Here is a 20,146-nt window from a genome sequence, read left to right as displayed (position 1 = left end):
ACTTTTAACCATAATATGATCCAGAATTTTTTGCTGTGTATATGCACATATATACACGTCTCCCAACAATAAGTAACCATTATGAAAAAAACCCCAATTGATCTGGGGTTTTTTCCCCCCGTGTTCAGCACATTGAATTCAATAGGAATTGATTGATATATTCATCTGAGAAGCAGGAACTATTTGAAAATCTGTTGCCCAGTGTTATTTTTAAAATCAGCGACACAGAAACGAAATTCATTTTATACAAATTTTATTGTTCCAAAATAGCTCCAGGCTTTAAGAAACAAAACGACAATAAAACAGTGCATGTACAAAATATTTGCTACACTTTGTAAACAATACATATACAAAATATTTGCTACACTTTGTAAACAGGGTATAAAAAAAACGTGTAAACAAAATAGATATCAAAATAACCTCTCTTTTCATTCTACCGCACTGCAACAGTGTTCTTCTACATCGTAACAAACATTCCCACAGCACAGCTGTCTCGAATTGTCACGTGATATAAGACACCACTTGATAATCTCTGGAAAAAATTGCGTAGATTGTTTGGCACACACCAAGGATTCAATCCATGATTCAAATGTGAGAAGAAAAAACTGTCTCGTTAAGTTCTTTTTTTTTCTCTTCCCACCACCTTTAAAATCTAGATTCTTTTAAGCATGGGACATAAATCATTCACAGACTATTCATTACATATGTCATGTTGCTTGCAGATCTTAACGGATATTAGTTATCCATTAGTAGTTATGATTAATTATTTTTATTTATCAACTAAAAAGTTCTTTTAAAAAAAAAATCGTCTGAAAAAATTAAGAGGACGCTAAACCACTGGAGAGATGCTTCATGGCAAATTCTTTTTAATCTCTTAAGCCCAGTAGCAGAATTTATCAAGCCAATCTGCAGTGCAATCTTCATGATTTTAAATTTGTATGCCAAAACATAATTGGAGACTATTATCGTAAACATTAGGCTTAATCAAGCCTGTGTAGAGCAAAATAAGGCAGAAAAAAGTTGTACACAAAAAAATGTCGTTGAAAAACCTATTTTAAATAAAATGTTTGTACGCTTTTACATTAATGGAATAAATGAAAGTTAAAAAGTAGATTAAGTTCCTATACAGTCTAAAAACAAGCAACTGAAGTTTCCACCAATTAAGATTTGATTTTTAAATTTTTTCCTTGTCAACTAAATTTTTTATGTTTCGAAATTCCTGTCAATGATTTGAAAAATTTAAAAATCTCGTTTGTTTGTATCTCTGCAGATTGGTAAACAAGTTTTGTAAAAGGACTTGAAACAAATAATACCTTTTTGTAATTTCTAGGTTTTTTTTTTTTGAATCTGAGATGAGAAATTATCTTCAAGTGCTGTGATATTTTTTTTTTAAATTCTGAGATTTAAATTTATCTTCGGGTACTCTGATAATCTTCAAGCACCTGCTGCCGTGCTGGAGGATTTCTGCTCCCGGATACATAAGTAATTTAAAGTATAGAAGTTCAGGTTAAACTTAGATACTAACAGATTATGGCAGGATAACTTGACTTACACAATGAGAAAGTTATCCTGCAATAATTTGTTTGCATTTTGATACTTTCAAAATAATTTTCCAGTATTTAAAATTTCGTGGTTTACTTAAGATTTACATTGAACTCACTTTTCTCTTAACTTTAAATTTTAAAATACTGATAGAGAACAGAATTTTCCACGAAAAGTTTCTCCCGTTGTATACAGTGTCCTCTTAAGAGATAGCAGTAACTCGAGTATCTCTACTGGTGAAAATTGAGTTTAATTCAGAACTGTCATTTAGACATAACAAAAAGAAAACACGTCTAATAATGGTGCAAGTTTGAAAAAAAAGAGAAACAATTTAACCATATAAAATGATCAAATCTTGCATCAGATTTTTGCTGCCCTAAATAATCAGCACCTATTATTGTACTTGTATTTTCATGTGTATTTTCAATCTTTTGGGGGTTGCAATTATCATACGGAGAGTGGTAGTTTTATAGATGGCGCTACGTGCCAGATCTATTTTAAACATTTGATTGTGTTGTGTTAGAGATTAGAAAAGTTAGTTGCGTTTTGTGCTATGTTGTTACGTCGCCAATAGCCCATTGTGCAGCTCTAGTGCGACGTAAATGAACTACAACAAATACAACAGTGTCCTGTTGTTACGTATGTGTATTATTCTGTTGCATGTTAAATAAAAGAAAATAACTAAAAACCTGCTCATAGTAAGTTTAATTTGACCAGATCCCTTTTCTATTAATAGGATGATTAAATAGTAATTGGTAAAGTTTAAACTTAACTAATTAAAAGATACATTACGATTACATCTACGATTTCATTTAAATTTGTTTGTATGTATTTTCGATTTACTATAATTAAAGTATTATTGTTTATTTGACTGTTAAAAAAAATAAGATAGTAAACATACTAATTTACTTAGTATGAATTAGGGAAATATAATGAGATATTTTATTGTAAGTTGGGGTTTATGGAAAAATAATTGATATCGCTTATTTTGAGTTTCGTTTTGATATAGTGTTGCATAATCGTTTTTGGATATTTGTTTTTGTTTCTTAAAAAATAAAAAAGACAAACCTCATAAGTCTTATTAGGCGAAAGGATTACGCCAAATTTAAATAAAGTAGATTTAAAATTAAAACAAGAAAAGAAAGACAGAGAATTCCGATTAAAATTAGAAAAGGAAGTGGAATATAAATTGCAAATAGAAAATAGATCTGTCTTGTAAAGTCATCTACAAAACTACTACTCTTAATGATAATTGCAACAGTCGATGATAGCAGTAATATAATAAGCTTAGAAGCGAGGAAATTGTAAATTTATCTGAATGTTGTGTTCTAAATTTGATGGAATTTACTATAAAGTTTGTTTGTAAAATATATTTTTTCTTCAAAACATAAATTTTAAAATTTAATGAAAAACTCGAAAATTGAAGATACTTAAGTAATCGAAAAGTAATTTAGTCAGTTTTAGTTAATTCTATATTAAAACAGAAATCAAATTTTATTTAACCTTATCATTTACCATTATAAAGTCTGACATTGCAATAGACAGAATGCTGAGAATTAAGTAAAACGTTGCGTTTTAGAAACAGAAAAATGTTGCTTTTGCGGTGTATGTAACCTGAATCTATAACATCCTCCAACTTGAATTGGTAAAAACCGCTTTTATTAACTAAATTATCTAACAAATAATTACTTTTTTTAAAAATTTTGTTTTAATATTTAGCTGCCTATATTATTAGTTTTCTTTGACTCAGCTTTAAAAATGCAACTTCTTTTCCTTAAAAAATAAACATTTATATAAAATCTGGCTATTGAAAAATAAGTTATTTTTTTATTTCATTGTTATAATTTTTGTTCATTGTTTTCTTCGTGATATCTGAATTTCACGTTCTAAACATATTTTGATATGTTCTGTATGGATGATAGATTTTTGGCGAAATTTTGAGTAATGAAAAAGTCTTAGAAGCATGTCCACTGTTCGTCCATGAGGCTACCACCGCCAACGTATGATGCTGTATTTACAGGATAGGGGCCCAAAAAGTCATCAATTAAAGGTGGGACTAGTCCGGTGTATTGTCTAAGGTTGACTGGTGGGAGGTATTGGTCAAGTTCAGATTCATCCAAATTGTCCATGGCTTCTCTGGTCAGCTGACCAACATCTACGTAGCTGAAATCTATCGGTTGTTGTTCAAAAGCATTTCCATCTAGAAAAAATAGGTATACTTAAAAACTTAATGTCTAAAAGATAGATTCTTTAAGATGCAAATGTATAAATTAAAATGTTCTAGCATTATATTAAAATAACCTTTACAGTTTTTCCCTTCTATTGTCAGTTGTTGCTATATATACTAAATTATTTGCTATATATAATGTATACTAACTATTACTAAATTATTTAAGAAAAAAAAAAGAATTGCGGAAGAAAAAGTAAATAAAAAATGCTAATTAAGAATATCGATATCTTAAAAATAAACGTAATTAATTATAAATATAAAATGTTATATAAGCGTAAATATACAACATAAGTATGTAACGTAAGCATGTGCAAGAGTTGAATTGTATGCAGACTAAACGCTAAAAAGACATTACGAAATTAGACATTGACATTAGACATGATATCTTAGGCACTAATGAATGATTTCACTTAGAGTGTAGAATAGGGTGCACTGTAATTTGGAGTTTTAACTGAATTTAAAATCACCCAATATTTCAACCCTGATTTCTCAATTTTAAGTCATTTATCTTGTTTTCTACAAGAACATAAAAAACTTTCAAAATTAGAGGGGCACCCCTTTGAATATTTTACCTAAATTTCAAAGAAATGATAATTCAAGCACAGTTTTAATTTTGAAAAAATTAAGTTTACTTTCACCTGTGGTTTATTTTATGTAATGAGTTAAAAAAAAATTCAAATTAGAAATTTATCATATTCGCTATATCGTGAACTTCTTGACTGTTTGTAGCTCTTAAACTATTCGATATTCATAGTCGCATATTTGTTGGGGAAGTTGACTTGTTAGGAAAATATCTAACTTGATGAGTTGCCTATCAGATAAATCTGTTATCGTATTTCCGATACAGTTTTAAATAATTATCACCCATCTGAGGAAAATATACAAATTAATACCTTTGCACTTATTTGCTGAAATAGGATATTCGTTTTCGAAATATTATCTTATACGATAGTTAAAAGTTGTAATTCAATATCTGTTTCTTAAGGTCAATGAATTATAAAAAATTCGTGTTTAACTATTTGTTTATTTTTTTTAATTCAACTTTTCTTTTTATTTGCGTTTATTCAGTATTTTTGTTTATCCCTGTTTCGAAATGCTGTCTTTAATTTCCTATAACAGCTTGAAGCATTTGTGCTCCCCGATTCAAAGATAGTTTCAAAATTTCAATTTGTCAGTTCAAGGGAGATCTTGAAGAATGAATTGGGTATAATATGAAAAAAGCACAACTACTTCCACTTACTAGGAATAACATTTACCTTTTAGTTTAATTAATAAACTGAGTTTTAAATATGTTTACTTAATTCATAAACTTCGGTAAAACAACAATATAAATTATTTCCAAAGGAACTAGACTAATACAATTCCAACCTGGCGAGTAGCGACTTATAAACAAGACACTTCATTTGATGCTTTTACTTGTTACTAGAAATCAGGTTAGCAGAAAATGTTACTAGTTAAATTTAGTAGGAATAACACGATCTGTGACGTAGGCTATAGTATACCCAATTATTCGTATTACTTAAGCATTAGCCGTTATTGCTATTTAAACTGTAGACAACTCTGTTTAGATTATTGCATGTTCTTTAATGTTTAAATATTTTTTACACGATAAATAATTAACGTGGTTACGTCACTAAATTAGTATTCCTAAAGTATTCCGAAACCACGTGTTTTTTTGCTGTAATTTCAAAACGTGTTTTTGTAAAATTAACTAATTTAAAATTAACGTTAATGGAAATTAAAAAAAATTACGTACTAGAAAGCAAAGTTAATGAAAGAAAATGTACCGATTAGCTTAGGGGAAAATGCGCCATACTCTTATTGAAGAAAATGATGCTTAATTAATTTTGGTAATTAAAACTGCGGGTATTCTAGTAACTGATTCTTTTTATAATTGGTACCAAGCATGCTAATATAAGTATCGTACTGCTGTCGGCTCTGTAACAATTGGTTATTTAATTACGCAAGGGATAAATACAGGAGAAAATCGCTTGATTGTGAGAAATTTTGACTACCGTGATTTCGAATACGAGTCAGAAGCCAATCAGGTTCGACACACACGCGCGTGACGTCGCTTACAGGTATCCAATTAAATCTGATTTAAATATGATTATACTTCTCTTCTCGAGCTGTAAGTACCCAATTATAAAGTTCATTATTAATTCAAAATTTATGTTTATATTGCGTCACGTGTTTTCAGTGATATCGGTAGCGTAAAAATAATCAAAATAAAGTTTACATTGCCGAATGTGTAAGATACTAAATTTATTGAGCAAATATCAAAGTTATGGCTCTACGTACCTATATTAAAATCAAATTGTAATTGTATAATATTATATGCCAAATTCGTAAATTACTTTAGAACAAAATAAAAGATTTTTTTTTTCGTGCTGTAGCGTAAGAATATTTTTAAGAGCCTGTTTTTGGGAGTAATTCATAGCTGCATTTTTTAATTGCTTAGAATAGACACGTTTATAATATAAATTGATTACTTCTTTTTTTTTACCCTTTGAAGTTTTAAAAAACAAGAAAACAAAATTTTTAACATAAATACATACCTAGTTTCAGCCTCCTGTTTAGCGTAGTCAGTTCCTCCAGGGGTGGACTACAGGGAGGGGTTGGTGGGCTTGATGGAGCTCCTGAGATATTTTCCATTTTCATAGAATTGGAATCAGAAGAATCACTATACTTTAATGACCTATCAAAGTATGCAACAATGCAATTAACTATATGCATAAATAAAAATAATAATCTATCAATTATTACATTTAGCTATGCAAATTTGTTCTGAAGTTTTTTTGCTATGCACTACTTTACTTTCTCTTTGAAGAATGTGTGAAAAATCGGATTTTTAACCGGTCACCGGTAGTAAGTTCGGAAAAAAACTAAACACACAAGGTTCTAAATTTTTCAAAGAAAAAAAATAGATATTTTTTTAATACATATATATATATGTCTTCGGAGATGTATTAACTAAGGACTATGGGTTTGATAATTTCGTCAATTTGTTTCGTCAATCGAAAAAAAGAGCAGCATATAAAGTGCTTTAAATTCAAAGCAAAACTATAATTTCAAACTTCATGAACTATCTTGCCGTAAGGAATTATCTGGATTTTAAAACGGAGAAAAAGGTTAACAATTAAAAATATCATTAAACTTTTTTTTAAAAATCGAAAATTAAACGAGAATTTTTCAGGCAGATGAAAAACATAAATTTCTATGAATAATTCTCTTATTCTCAATTTTTATATATTTTTAGGAACTCAGAGAATTGGTTTTTATTTTACAACCATCGTTAAACAGCCGACGCAACTCTGAGCTTACGGCTACAAATTTTCATATCCGTAACATTGTAATTTTGAACCCTACCAAGAAGAATGAAATATTTTACTACCAGAGAATTTGAAAATTTCATAGTGCTGTTCCCTTTAAGAAAAGATTTTGCAAATGCAGCTAAATTTTTCAACGATTAAAATATTTTTAGTTACCTAAACACTATGGCAGTGTTTGCCTGTCCAGCAGGCTGCTGTGGTTTTTCGTTCCCAGATTTGGATGATTTCTTCCTTCTTGGTTGGTATTTGTAATCAGGATGTTCCCGTTTGTGAATAATTCTCAATCTTTCTGCCTCTTCTACAAATGGTCGTTTGTCATCTTCATTGAGCAATCTTAAAGAAGGAAAAAAAAACACATTTAATCGTAATCAGAAACATAACATGTTAAATATGAGACGTCCTGAGCTAAGTTTAATCAAGTTCATTAATAAGATTTTGAGGAAATCAAAGTTATATGTTAATAATGCTAATTGAATTCCTATGAATTAAGTAAACTTTGTTTCTACTTAGTTTATTGGTTTCAGAAAATATACATCTGACATATATATCTGACAGCTTCTTATATGTACAGAATTGAATTGTTTGTTCTAGGGCAAAAATTACTATCACAAAATATTTATCGATATACATAGCAGAACATGTGAACTATTTATATTTCATATGTTGGATTATAACTGATTGAGTTACTTGTTCTATAGCTTTAATTTCAGTCACCCAATATTTCTTGAAGAACTTAGTAGAACCTGTGAATTATGTACACTTTATACGTTGGATTGTAACAGAATGAATTGTTTGTTCCATGTACATTCCATATGTTGAGTTATAACGGATTGAGTTCCTTGTTCTATGACATTAATTCGAGAACTTAGAAAAACATGTCAATTATTTACACTTTATCTGGTGGACTATAACGAAATGAATTGTTTGTTCCATAACATTAACTTCTATCTCACAATATTATTTGAAGAACGTAGAAATGTTAATTATTTACGTATATGTTAATTATTTACACTTAATTTATCAAACTGCAGCAAATTGAATTGTTTGTTCTATGACATTGATATCTAACATACATATTACTAGGAAAACGTAACAAAATAACAAGTAAAGTGATATTTTGAAAACCTCTTATCTGTTAGAACATGTTATGGTCATTTGTAAGCAAAAAGAAACACTAATTTTCTGCTAAGTCTTTAAATGAAATGGTTTTAAATGATAAAAATGTCACGTAAGCAGTTTCCTGATGTTTTTTTACATTCTTTAGTTGATTTTTCCAGTTCATGGAAATATTAATTCATTTATAACTTAGATTAATTTTTATTTTTACAAATTCATAAAAAAAATTAGAAAGCTATTTGATATTTCTTTTGTTTGTTTATTAGTACCATATTAAGATTGAACTTAGTAGAATACTAAAAATTAACAATAACAGTGAAGAGTTAATTTATTCTTAATTTAAAATTGCAAAACTAATTGAAATTGCAAAACTAAATGCTAATTAAAGTTTCACTTAAATTGTGTAACTGACATTGTTGAAAGAATTTAAACAATGCTAAGTGAGAATTTAAGATAAGAGGGTGTTCACACTAAAGAATTTTTATCCGGGTGTGTCCATGCACTATGTGAAAAATCGGTTCTTTTTTATCTTCTATCAGATATTAGGTATAGGTTCTGACCTCTTAAATCATTCTAGTCGAGGATGGGATCGTCGATAAAAGATTAATATCCACCCAGCTGTCATCGATTAACGAAATAGGTGATAAAACTATCTCCTAGGAAAATCAATTGTTTTTTTTTCACCGTAGAAGTAAGTATGGTATAATCATCTAGGGATGACATACAAATGAGGAATGAAGATTGAGATGTTCCGCATTATTTTTAGGGTTCCCATCATATGGTTTCCAACTCAAACTTGGGTTTTTATATTCCTTCGAGGAGAGAAGTCAAAGTTTTTAGAAATTTTTATTTTTTCTACAAAATTGGCTATTTTTTTTAAAAAATTAAACACGTTCACTGTTAGAAATTGGGGTTCGTATTATGCAATAAAATTGTTCAAATGTGCTACAGCATTTATAAGCTGCCTACACGGTAAAAAATACCGGATCAAACTACGGTACCAGAATTTTGAGTACATCATCTGTAAAATCCATTTTTACCATAAACTATTATAGTGTAATTTTTACAGTAATGTTTATTTAATTAGAGTAATTCAGTGGTTTTCCGGTAATTATTACAATAAGAATTAAGGTTTATAAGATTTTTTGTTCCGTAACAACAAAATCTCCGGTAAAAATATATTTTAAGGTTAATTAAAAGTAACGGATTTTTTTTTTTTTTTTACCGTAATTTTTACGGTGTATATTGTTATGCAATATAATCCCTCTTACATTTGATTACATAATACTAAGGGGCAGATTGAGTAGAAATATGATTCAATGTAACATCTTATTAAAGTTATCTATTTCTTAGAAAAATTCATTCTTTTCCTTCACTGTAAAAGTAATTGAAGTAAAAATCTACTCTGAAGGATGAAACATAAACGGGAATAAGGTTTGAGATCTTATGCGTTAATGTTCGAATATGTCCAGTATTCCCAACATATGGCTCCTGACTCAATCTTGTGCCGATGGCGACAGCGGTGGGCGACGAGAAGCCAAAGACTCTTAGAAAATTAAAAATTATTATTATTATTTAAAAAATAACCGACGTTTTTTTGATTAAATGCAGAATTCGAAATTAGTACTCTCGTTGAACTTCAATATCGTTTAATTGGGCTTCAACCTTTATAGGTTACCTTGTTTAATATTCTCGCACTGATTAAACTTGATTATATGATATTACGGCTCAACTTTAACGGAAAAGTGATTCAATTTAATATTTAGATTGTTAGCAAATTCTCACATTGTAATATGGTACTCACATTACAGTTCAAAGATGGATATGTTTTTCTTTGAGTCTAGTAAAACCCTTTAGTGTAGATTTAGTTAGCAAATCGTATTATTATTTAGATTAATTATCCTGTTATTATAGATTATTATACTCACGCGTTCTTATTTTATGGAATATCTCTTGTTTTCCCACTTGATTTACCATTTTGAAACCAAAATCTTATGCAGTATTTCACATAGTAAGGAATATTTAATAAGAAATGTTAATTTTAAAATAGAGCTTTGAGTAAAAGAATGAACGTGGTTAGAACTTGTTGATGGGAACAATTGGAATGTTTTATAAATTTTTCTTATAAGTTTTTATTTTACAGTAAGAACAGAAGAACTAAATTTTTTTTATTATTCTATTAATCTATTCAGTTTTCAAAATTTTTCACTATTCGCAAATTATTGTTCGTAGTACAAGTTGTTAGCTTAAAAATGTCGTCATCTACCCTGTAAAATAGAAATAAAATAATTTTTAAATTTGTTAATTGTTCTAAAATAATTGCTTAAAATAAAAAAAATCAGAAAACAATTCCAAAACGTGCTATTTCATAGAATCGTTTTAAAAATAAAAGTTGAAAATGATTAAAAAATGGAATTGTTATTGGAATTGTTTGCAGAAAATATTATTTTTTTCTTTGCAAATTAAACTGTTATCCTTTTATAAAATAGGACACACATAGAAAACATATTTAACAAAAAAAGTGCGTAAGTTGTCAAAACTTTAAATTTTAATATATTTTTATACTAAATTAGTTTTAAGAATATTTGTTGAATTGTTGTTTTTAATCAGGTGTCATTTTTGTAAAAATCAGGGCAGTCACATATAAACGCTTTCAAACTTCAAAATATTTTGATATTTGTTCTAAAACAGTGTTGTAATATGACTTCAAAAAAATTTACGATTAAAAAGGATATTTTAGTGTCATTTAAATTATTTGTATAGAAAAACGTTCAAGTAGAGCACATTTTGCATACTTTGCATAAGGTGACATTATTTGTTAATATAGTATTCGCTAAAATATTAAGATTGATATTTTAATTTGATTTTTAAAAGGTGATCCTTTACCGCTATTAGTTTGTTTACAATTGATTCAAAATGACTAGAGTGCTTTCAAAAGCTTTTTAAGTTTTTTTTCTTCTCAAAATGATTCATTAAAATAGTGAAAAATAATTATAACAAAGATTCTCCTAAATATAATATTCTTGAAAACAATAAAAGTAATAGCTTTTTTTATGGATTGTTTAAAAACCTGGTAAATATGTAAAAATTCAGTTTCATAAACGTTTCAAATAGAGAACACACTATAACAATATTTTTGTTTAGTTCATTAAAATTAACTCTTAAAGTATGATTACTTCTTGTGTTACGCTTAGTTAATTTTATATGCATGATGTATTTTCACACAGTAAAAATATAAGATTTAGCATCCTTTTTAAATAAATGCATTTAATAAAATGAAATAATAAGTGAAAATAAAATAATCAAGAAAATAAAGCTATGTGCTAAATTATACGCACAAAAAAGTCGTATGTTTAAATTTCAATTTCTCAGGATTCGATTCTCTTTAAATAATTGCAAAAACTGTATACCTTACAATTCAAAATGTTTCGCTTATTAATAAATAAAATGATAAAAAATAATAAATACTTAAATTTTTTTGCATGTAATTATCTTTGGATAAACGAATTTTGTAATTGTGTGCTATTTCTTTTAATTCGCTTAAAATGTTCTCGAGATGGCGTAACATGCAAAAAATAACTACACTAAAATTTAAACTAAAAATTCTCAAATAAAATCAGTGAAAATGAGAACAAAATTCTTCTAATTAAGAAGAAAACATTGGTGAATCTTAGTGGTCATTTAAGTTAGAAAAAAAAAAAAAACATTGGTGGTCATTAGAAAACTGCTTTTTTGTTTCAGAATAAAAAAAATTCATACGAGGACTAGAGAAAAAGAATTTTCGGTGTATAATTTAGATAAAATCATGTTTAACGCAAATTATCTAAATATTATGAGAAAAAAAGATGTAACAATTTTCACAGCGTATATATACATACATATCCACTTATGTCAACATCTTAGATGCAACGATGGAAGTTCAGATAACCATGGAATACGCCTCGTTCAAAGGTTCAAACATAAGAAAAAAAACCTCTTCTTTTTTTATTTTAATGTTTTTAGAAGCAAAATCTATTTGTTACACTGTAAAAAATTCTGTATCAAATTATGGTATAAAGTACCTGCTCTGTGGAGGCATCATCCGTAAAATACATTTTACCGTAAAATCTATTTTTACAGTAAATTATTATATCATAATTTTTACTGTAATATTTATTTAATTAGAGTTATTCTATGATTTTACGGTAATTACAACTATAAAAATTACGGCATATCAAATTTTTTTGGTCCGTAACATGTTTTTCTAAAAATGAATTTTACACTAAAAAGTACCGGCAACCTAAGTGCCGGTGCTTTTTACCGTAATTTAATCCAGAATTTTTTACTGTGTATCTTAAAGTTTTGACGAGTATTAAATTTATCCAGATTGTTTATAAGCTATGTCAACACACTTTCTTTGCATCAGTTTAAAGCAATATTTTGTGAAATGTCATATTTTAGAAATGATGTAACAAATTTAAATGTTTTCTTTGCCTCATTTTAAATATGTATGTTGCATCGAGGTTATTTTTTCTTGTTAATATTCCCAGGTTTTATAATTTAAGTACTTTTTTAAAGATTTCTGTAAAAAAAAGCAAAAATTATTTTGAAAATTTGAAAAACTGATACGAAATGTTCCATAGTATGAAAGAACTTTCTATGTTTTTTACAATCTCCAAGATTAACAATGCGACCCCATGGTTTATAGTGTCCGGTTATAGTTTTGAATTCAAGCCAGTAAAAACGAGCCAATTTCTCAAACTAAAGGTGCTCTTGAATTATTATTTAGTACCGAAGATAGTAACTCTTAAATATTTTGTACACAAATCATTATACGTATATAGTGTTATATATGTATAGTACTCATTCTAATTAACATTGTATAATTAAAGAGAGAAAAATATTGAATGCAGTGTCACAATTTTAACTTTGTTTGTTTTTTATAGAGTAAATTTTGCAAAATTTTAATTTTCCTAGTTAGCTACCTTGTTTTTCACTTGAGTCCCTGCACCTAATGACTTTATATATGGGGACGCTAGGTTTAAGTATTCGAAATGACGTATGAAAAAAAAGATTTTAAAACTTCTCACCAAATAAAAATTACAATAATAAACAAATTTGTTTATATTAAATTAACGAGTATATTACCTTTCAAGATAGAATTTTGAAGAATGTGATTTGAATAATAAAAAATTCTGTGTAATAATAAAGCATTCCAGTACCTCTATATCAAATTTTAGTTGTTCAAATATTCCATAATATTATGTAAAAACTGGTGTCGTAATTTTCTCAAGAAGGGAGCATTGGCGTGCAAAGCAGTGAGAAAGAAAAACGAAAATTGCAGTACACAAATTGTTACAAAGAGCTTAAAATGATTTGACCATGAACGCAATCAATCAAGAATCAAGCTTTACAATAATAAATGCAATTTATTAAAAAAGTAATTGTCCTTTTACTTTTGTTTAGCAGCAATTTCAATAAAAGTATATCATAATTATTTGGTGTATTGGCTAATATTGATGATTTTAACAATTCTGACCTATGGCAGAAGGAATTTACAAATGAAGGCCAAATTTATTTCAAATAGAAATGGCATGTCAGAAAATTTAATGGTTTGGGGTGCTACTAGCATTCTAGAAAATATTTTATACCTTAATCAGGTTGAGCAAATCTTACTGATAACTTTTTCGTTGGTCTTTATTTTATAGCATATTAGAAATGTGATAGCAATTAATAAGAATTTTTTTAACAGACGAGACTTTGATATTGTGAAAAAGGTTAAAACATGCTGTTTTTATGTATAAACGTGATTGAAGTCTATTCAAACCTTTTCAAAATTATCGTTAATTTGTTTAAGTTAAACAATTTTCAAATACTCATAAATTTAAAGGTTTTATTGCTGAGAGATTCAATAGTGTTGTCACATTATGAAATTTTATAATTGTTTGCATTTTTAAGTTTCTCAAGCAAAGAATATTAAAATATTACTGACAAAATGCATAAACAACTGATAGAAACGATATTTGACATCACTAGTTATCAGGTCAAGGTATAAATATAATAAAAACAAATCAAAATTACTTAATAATATTCAAAATTAATGATTTATTATCTACCTGGCCTTTCACCGATATTGCTAATATTTATGTTAAATTAAGATAATATCTTTAATTATAATCACGCAAAATATTTGAATATTAACACAGGCATGTAAAATTTTATTAAAGCAGTTAAAATAACTTTGAATTGCAATATAGTGACAATGCTTTTCAACACTAAACGAAAGCCACACTTTTTTTTTCTTGTTCTGTTTTTTGTCTTTTTTTTATCGCTTGGTTACTGTAGTTTTTCTTGTCTTGTTCTCACCTTTATTTTTCCATTTTTTTTTGGCAACTTAACGTTTTATATTTTCAATCACTTTATAACTTTAGTTTCTTCTCATTCACACGTCTGGCTAAACTTAAAAATGGGAGATTATTTCGAACGTTTGAAATATGTTGACTGTTCCTTCCAATTTGTATATTTTTGAAGCGAATGAAGTTTTTTAATGAAGTAATATATTACAGCTTCAGTATGTTGGGATTATTTATTAAATAGTAACAAATTTTCTTATGAAATTTCTCTAGAGTCAAAACTAACTGTATCTTGAGAATGTGCAAATCCAAAAACAGGTCCATATTTTCCAATTTTTCTTTATTTAATGTGTACAACATAGCTGTTTCGTTTAGTGCAAGAACAGGGACACAATTGAGACATAAGCCAGCTATTGCGGAGTAAATAATGCTGAAAAAACTATATTAACCTATTGTAATTTTTTAAATTTTATTTATCTTTAAATAGTTATTTGTGAATCTCTACTTAAATTGTTCTTGAACAAATTCTCTGAGTTTAAAATTCGTATATTTCATTTTAAAATGTCTTATTTTAGTCAACTTACATCCATACAAATACGCTGTATTTTTGTAATTCATATGGAATTTAACTAAAATTATTTTAAAAATGATAGGCAATCTATAGTTTTTTTTAAAAATTATTACGTTTTCATAATAAATTCTTTTCTAAATTTATTATAATTAATATTAATTTTATTATTCACAATTTAAATTGAATACTAAATTGAGTTAATGTGCTAGTCAGTAACTTTACTATAATTACACAATTGACGCAAATTACATAAACTCAGTTTAAAACATAAATCACACTAATAACTTAAAAAGTTTGATACATGTTTTCATTTCATTGAATTATTTTCAGAAAAATATCACACAGTGAAAAAAATTCAGGTTAGTTTACCGTACTTGTAAGAGAATGAAATTTCTGGTAATAAAACTAAAATATTCAGTATATATAGTATTCAGTATATGTAGTATTCCATATATTTAGTAAAAATACAAAACTTGAAAGAAAAATACAAAATTTGAAATTTAACCGAATATATGGTTTTTATGCCATACTCTAAGGAAGGTATCATGATAAAATTAACAAATCTTACCACTTTTACCACTAAATAGCATGTTAATAAAACTGTATTTTATTGTTAATTTTACTAAAAATGATTACCAAATAGGTTCGGTAAAAATTTCCGTGTTTTTTGGCGTTGCATAAAGCCAGAAACACGGTAAAATTTACCATACACAGGTAGTTTAGACTATTATTTTTTTTTATCAGTGTTCTAAAATGTAAATAAAAGTATATGCAAGCATACTTATTTATCTTCACTTCTCCTTGTAACAAAAACAAATAGCTCAGATTAGCTGGACGTTTTAAATTATACTTAAGGTCTCGCAAAACGTGTTCTCAATTATATTTAAGAAGTAAAGCTAGGCTAGACCATGAATGAGTAAATACAGTAAAAGTAACTTTAAACTTTTTACTGGTACACATAGCACATGTTTCTCAGATGAAGATTATCCAAAATGGAGAGATGCGAATTCAGAAACTGGGCGAGTCCTTCATAAAAAAGTTCATGGTTAAGCAATTAAAAAAGGGGGACAGAGAAAAAAAACATTTATTTCTTAAAATATGGAGTATTTTTCAATAAAAAGTTTGTCTTTTAGAAGGAAAAATGAAAAAAAAAATATATAAATGCTTTAAAAGATATAAAACATTATATTTCGGTATTGAAACAAGTTTAGTTTGAAGTTAATATGAAATATTTTTATTAAAAGCACTTTCATGGTTTGAATAAGGCCTCTTATCTATTCAGTTTAAACAGGTTTAATCATGTAAACGAAAATATTCTAAGCTTTTTACGGCGACAAAATATTCTTTGTACTGAAATACTTTTTGTACTTAGCCTTAATAAATAATTAAATAAATTCCATATTTTTAAAGTTGTAGAGTTGCATTTAATTCTCAAGGAATTTGCATATCTTTTGAGTTGCTTTATTTATTATTAAATAGACAGTTTTTTAGAAACTTGTTAGTTTTGATATAATTTTCGTATATAGTGGTAAAAAATTGACCTGTCATCTTCATGTCTAAGGATGGATCAACTATTACAGTATTTTTATACATGATGATACGATCAAACTAAGATTGATGAATTCGTAAAAAATTAGGCATAACTTTTAAGTAAATGATAGGTGCTGGCAATAATTTATCAAACTATCCATTAAAGTGATCACTTTAGATAAAAAAATGTATGAGTTAATGAATAATGATTGGCACTATTATGATAATTAAATAATGACTTTTATCTAAAACACTAAGCATTAGGATATTTGATTTCAAAATAGGCTTTATCTTTTTTATTCTTTATTCAAACTCAACTTATTTCAATTCTTTGCAAATCCTAAGTCTGTTTTAAAATCTTTCGCTTTCCATTTCCATTTATTACAGATACTCCTTTTCTTCTTAGCGTTCTCGAAATTTACTGTTTTCTTATATTTTGTACCAAGTCGGTATTTTTTAGAAACTGAAAAACTAAAAATATTTTAAAAGAATTTTTTAACGAGAAAATGAAAGAAAATTACTTTTTAAAAAAAAAGTGTAATGACTTACAACTTTTTATTTTATTCTTATTTTATTGCTGTCATATCATTTTAACATTATAACTATTAAATGATGCAATTGGTTCATACTGTCTAAAATTAATGAATCTAAAATTATTGGATCGTATCAGTTACTTCTTACAATAAAAACTAAAAGCTTACACCCTTTTAATTTACACGAAAACTGAAATGTTTTTAACTATAAAACTATATTTATTTATTTGAAGCAAAATTTAAATTACTATAATAATTTTTTTTACATTGTAAAAAATTTAGCATCAAATTACGGTAAAAAGTACCGACCCTTACGGTGCCGGTACTTTTTACCTTAAAATACATTATTATAGGAACATGTTGTGGAACAAAATATCTGATACACTGTAATTTTTAAGGTAATATAGTAAAATCAATGAATCACTTTAATTGAATAATAAAAAATTACGATGTAATATTTTATGGATGAAGTACCTAAAGTACCAATACTTTATACCTGAATTTTATTCAGTGGAGGTATCTTCCATAAAATTTCTGAAAATGGATGAAGGAAATTAGACCTGTATTTTGGGACCAGTGCTTCAATCTAATTTATATGAAGAGCTCATGTTGGTATAATGATAAGCCGCATTATAAAATTGCTTAGAAGAGTGTTTTTTAAAAGTATTATTGATGAAAAAAGCAACGATTTCCCTATAGGCAGTAAGAAACTTCCGTGTATTGTTTGATAATCTAGTTGAAATTTCAGAGAAATGAAAATTATCTATCTGGAAACAATAGTAAGTAAAAGTTATATGTTAAAAATTCACTATTGCAAAATCTGTGGCTAGTCACAGTCCGCTAACCATTCCCGTGTTTTGGTATGGAAGTGCAGTAAACCTTTAAGGCTACAGTGGACGTTCAAAAAAATTTTTTTTAGTTTTTATGCTACACTAAAACTTTTTTTATAACTTATGTATTCTATCAAGATATGCCCTTGCAAAAATTTTTGTAAAAAATATTTGGACCATTTTTGAGAAATTTAAAATTTCTTAAAAAAAATTTCATCAATTTTAAAATGCTCCCAGCGGCTTAAATTAAAATTTTTATTTATTTTTTTTTAATATTCTTTTTTTAGAGATAAATGTTAAAAGCTTTATGCATTATATAGGAATTTTCCTAAATTTATTTTAAATTTATGACCAAAAAACAAATTTTATGTAGATTTTTGTTTCAAAATAAAGGTCGTTAGGTACATGAAACCCGATAACTCTTTTATTACTTGTTATAAAACAGAAACAAATGCATAAACTTAATCTAATATACATATAAATAACTAGAAAAAAATTTCATCTCAATAGGATGAAAACAAAGTCGACTGGAACATTTTGAATACGTGAAACATAACAAAATTTCAATTTTGAGAAAAACAGCTTTTTGTGTAAGAAAAGGGGCGTGGCTTCATAATGTGAAAACGAAACTACCCTATAACTTCTCAAAAAATGACGAAATTTAAAAAAAAAAAAAATTCAGTTGAAAAAGCAATGAAACAAGTGTCTAAATATGTCCACAAAAAAAAAACCGAAATTTTTATCAATTTTTGGCAATATAAAGGTCCACTGTAGCCTTAAAAAAAAAAAATTTCTTACCTCCAAAGTTTTCCAAGTGTCTTGCTGAGCTCTGCGTTATGGAGATGAGGATACTGATCCGCTAACTTCCGTCTTGCTGCCTGAGCCCAAACCATAAAAGCATTCATAGGTCTCTTCACATACGGTTTCCTCCGGTCACCTCCGACTCCATTTGAACCACTTTTTACCGGGGCCGGTACGACACTCCAGTCATAACCCCGTAGCACCCGACTAACAGCTGCCCGAATGGACGCCGGATACGTTCCGGAATCGTCCGGCTCTTCTGGATTCATCAACGGATCCATTCCCAATGAAAAGAAGAGGAGGATGTATGAGTACCGATTGTAAAGGAGTAGAAAGAGTAAAATGATGAGATTTCTTCTCCTTCCTCTCGATTTATTACACTGATACTAGGAGGAGTAGAGTTCCTCTCGGTGGTTGGTGGGATGGATCCCCCCCTCACATCTTTTCAACCCGGAGAAGTGTGATTTGTTTGGTTGTTGAATGTTGATCTTCTGTGTATGTATCTCCCCCCTCCCCCCATTTTTGTGCACTTGAGAGACATGTGGATTTTTTTTCTTAATTTAATGTTTTTCTCTTTTTATTTTCTGAGTGCTTGTCGTTTTTTTATGCATAGCGTAGTTTTTACGACAGAATCTTATTGAATGCATGGCGTTTTATTCACTTTTCAAATTAAAGAGATTTATTTTTTAATTTAATTTAATTAATAATTTATTTTTCGCTATTTGTCATTTATTGAATGTGACTCGGAAACTGTGTCTCAGAAGAAAAAAAAATTAAACTCTGTTTTTTTAAATAAGCTAAAAAAATTCAATTTTATTTTTGTCGAGCCTGAAACAAAAATCGTAAGGCGCACACTTCACCCAACCATAGCCAAGCATCTAGTCCCATTTTATGAAAATTTGGTCCAGTAACTAGTACAGCCATAATTAATAACCTTTTACTCAATAAATATGATTAATAATTACCTAAATAGCACTAATATTGTATGCAGAGATAAAAATGTAAATGACATTACAATTAAAGAAATATTAATTTTAAAGTGTATTTATTTGACTACGATTTATTCATTAAACTATAACTGGTCATATAGAATGCCCTAACGCTCACCTAAAAGTCCCTAAACTCTATTTTCTCAATAATGAGAACTTATATATAGTCATAATTTTGACTGTTAGCTTATTTTCAACAAAGCAAACTATTTGATTAATTTTAATAATTTAAAAAATACATTTTTGCTTAATTGTTCAGCAGTGTAACAATGTATAAGACGCATTGTTCATTTGTTTTTCAATCGTTCCAAATAAATATTCGGTGCCAGATTGTTGATTG

The 20,146-nt window shown here is 27.7% G+C and overlaps 1 protein-coding gene across 1 annotated transcript; it reads right to left on the bottom strand.

Moving 5' to 3' along the window:
* Positions 1-236: 236 nt before the first annotated feature.
* On the bottom strand, positions 237-19,316 carry LOC107445624 (transcription factor SOX-9). Its single transcript, XM_016060055.4, has 4 exons — positions 18,815-19,316; positions 7,261-7,437; positions 6,331-6,470; positions 237-3,742 (listed from the first exon to the last, which is right to left on the bottom strand). The coding sequence occupies exons 1-4, from the start codon at positions 19,096-19,098 to the stop codon at positions 3,498-3,500; spliced, it is 846 nt and encodes a 281-aa protein (XP_015915541.1). The 5' UTR covers positions 19,099-19,316; the 3' UTR covers positions 237-3,497.
* Positions 19,317-20,146: the final 830 nt, after the last annotated feature.

Source organism: Parasteatoda tepidariorum, chromosome 1 (genome assembly GCF_043381705.1).
Source record: "Parasteatoda tepidariorum isolate YZ-2023 chromosome 1, CAS_Ptep_4.0, whole genome shotgun sequence".
Lineage (NCBI taxonomy): Eukaryota > Metazoa > Arthropoda > Arachnida > Araneae > Theridiidae > Parasteatoda > Parasteatoda tepidariorum.
The sequence above is the reverse complement of the archived record's forward strand: the minus strand, read 5'-3'. Positions and strand labels throughout refer to the sequence as shown.

Excerpts from the sequence above, each read along its gene's own strand:
- LOC107445624 (XM_016060055.4), bottom strand. The coding sequence starts at position 19,098 with ATGGATCCGTTGATGAATCCAGAAGAGCCGGACGATTCCGGAACGTAT. Across the intron at positions 6,471-7,260 it reads AACACTGCCATAGTGTTTAG|GTCATTAAAGTATAGTGATT; the intron begins GTAACTAAAAAT and ends ATACTTTGATAG. Across the intron at positions 3,743-6,330 it reads AAACAGGAGGCTGAAACTAG|ATGGAAATGCTTTTGAACAA; the intron begins GTATGTATTTAT and ends TATTTTTTCTAG.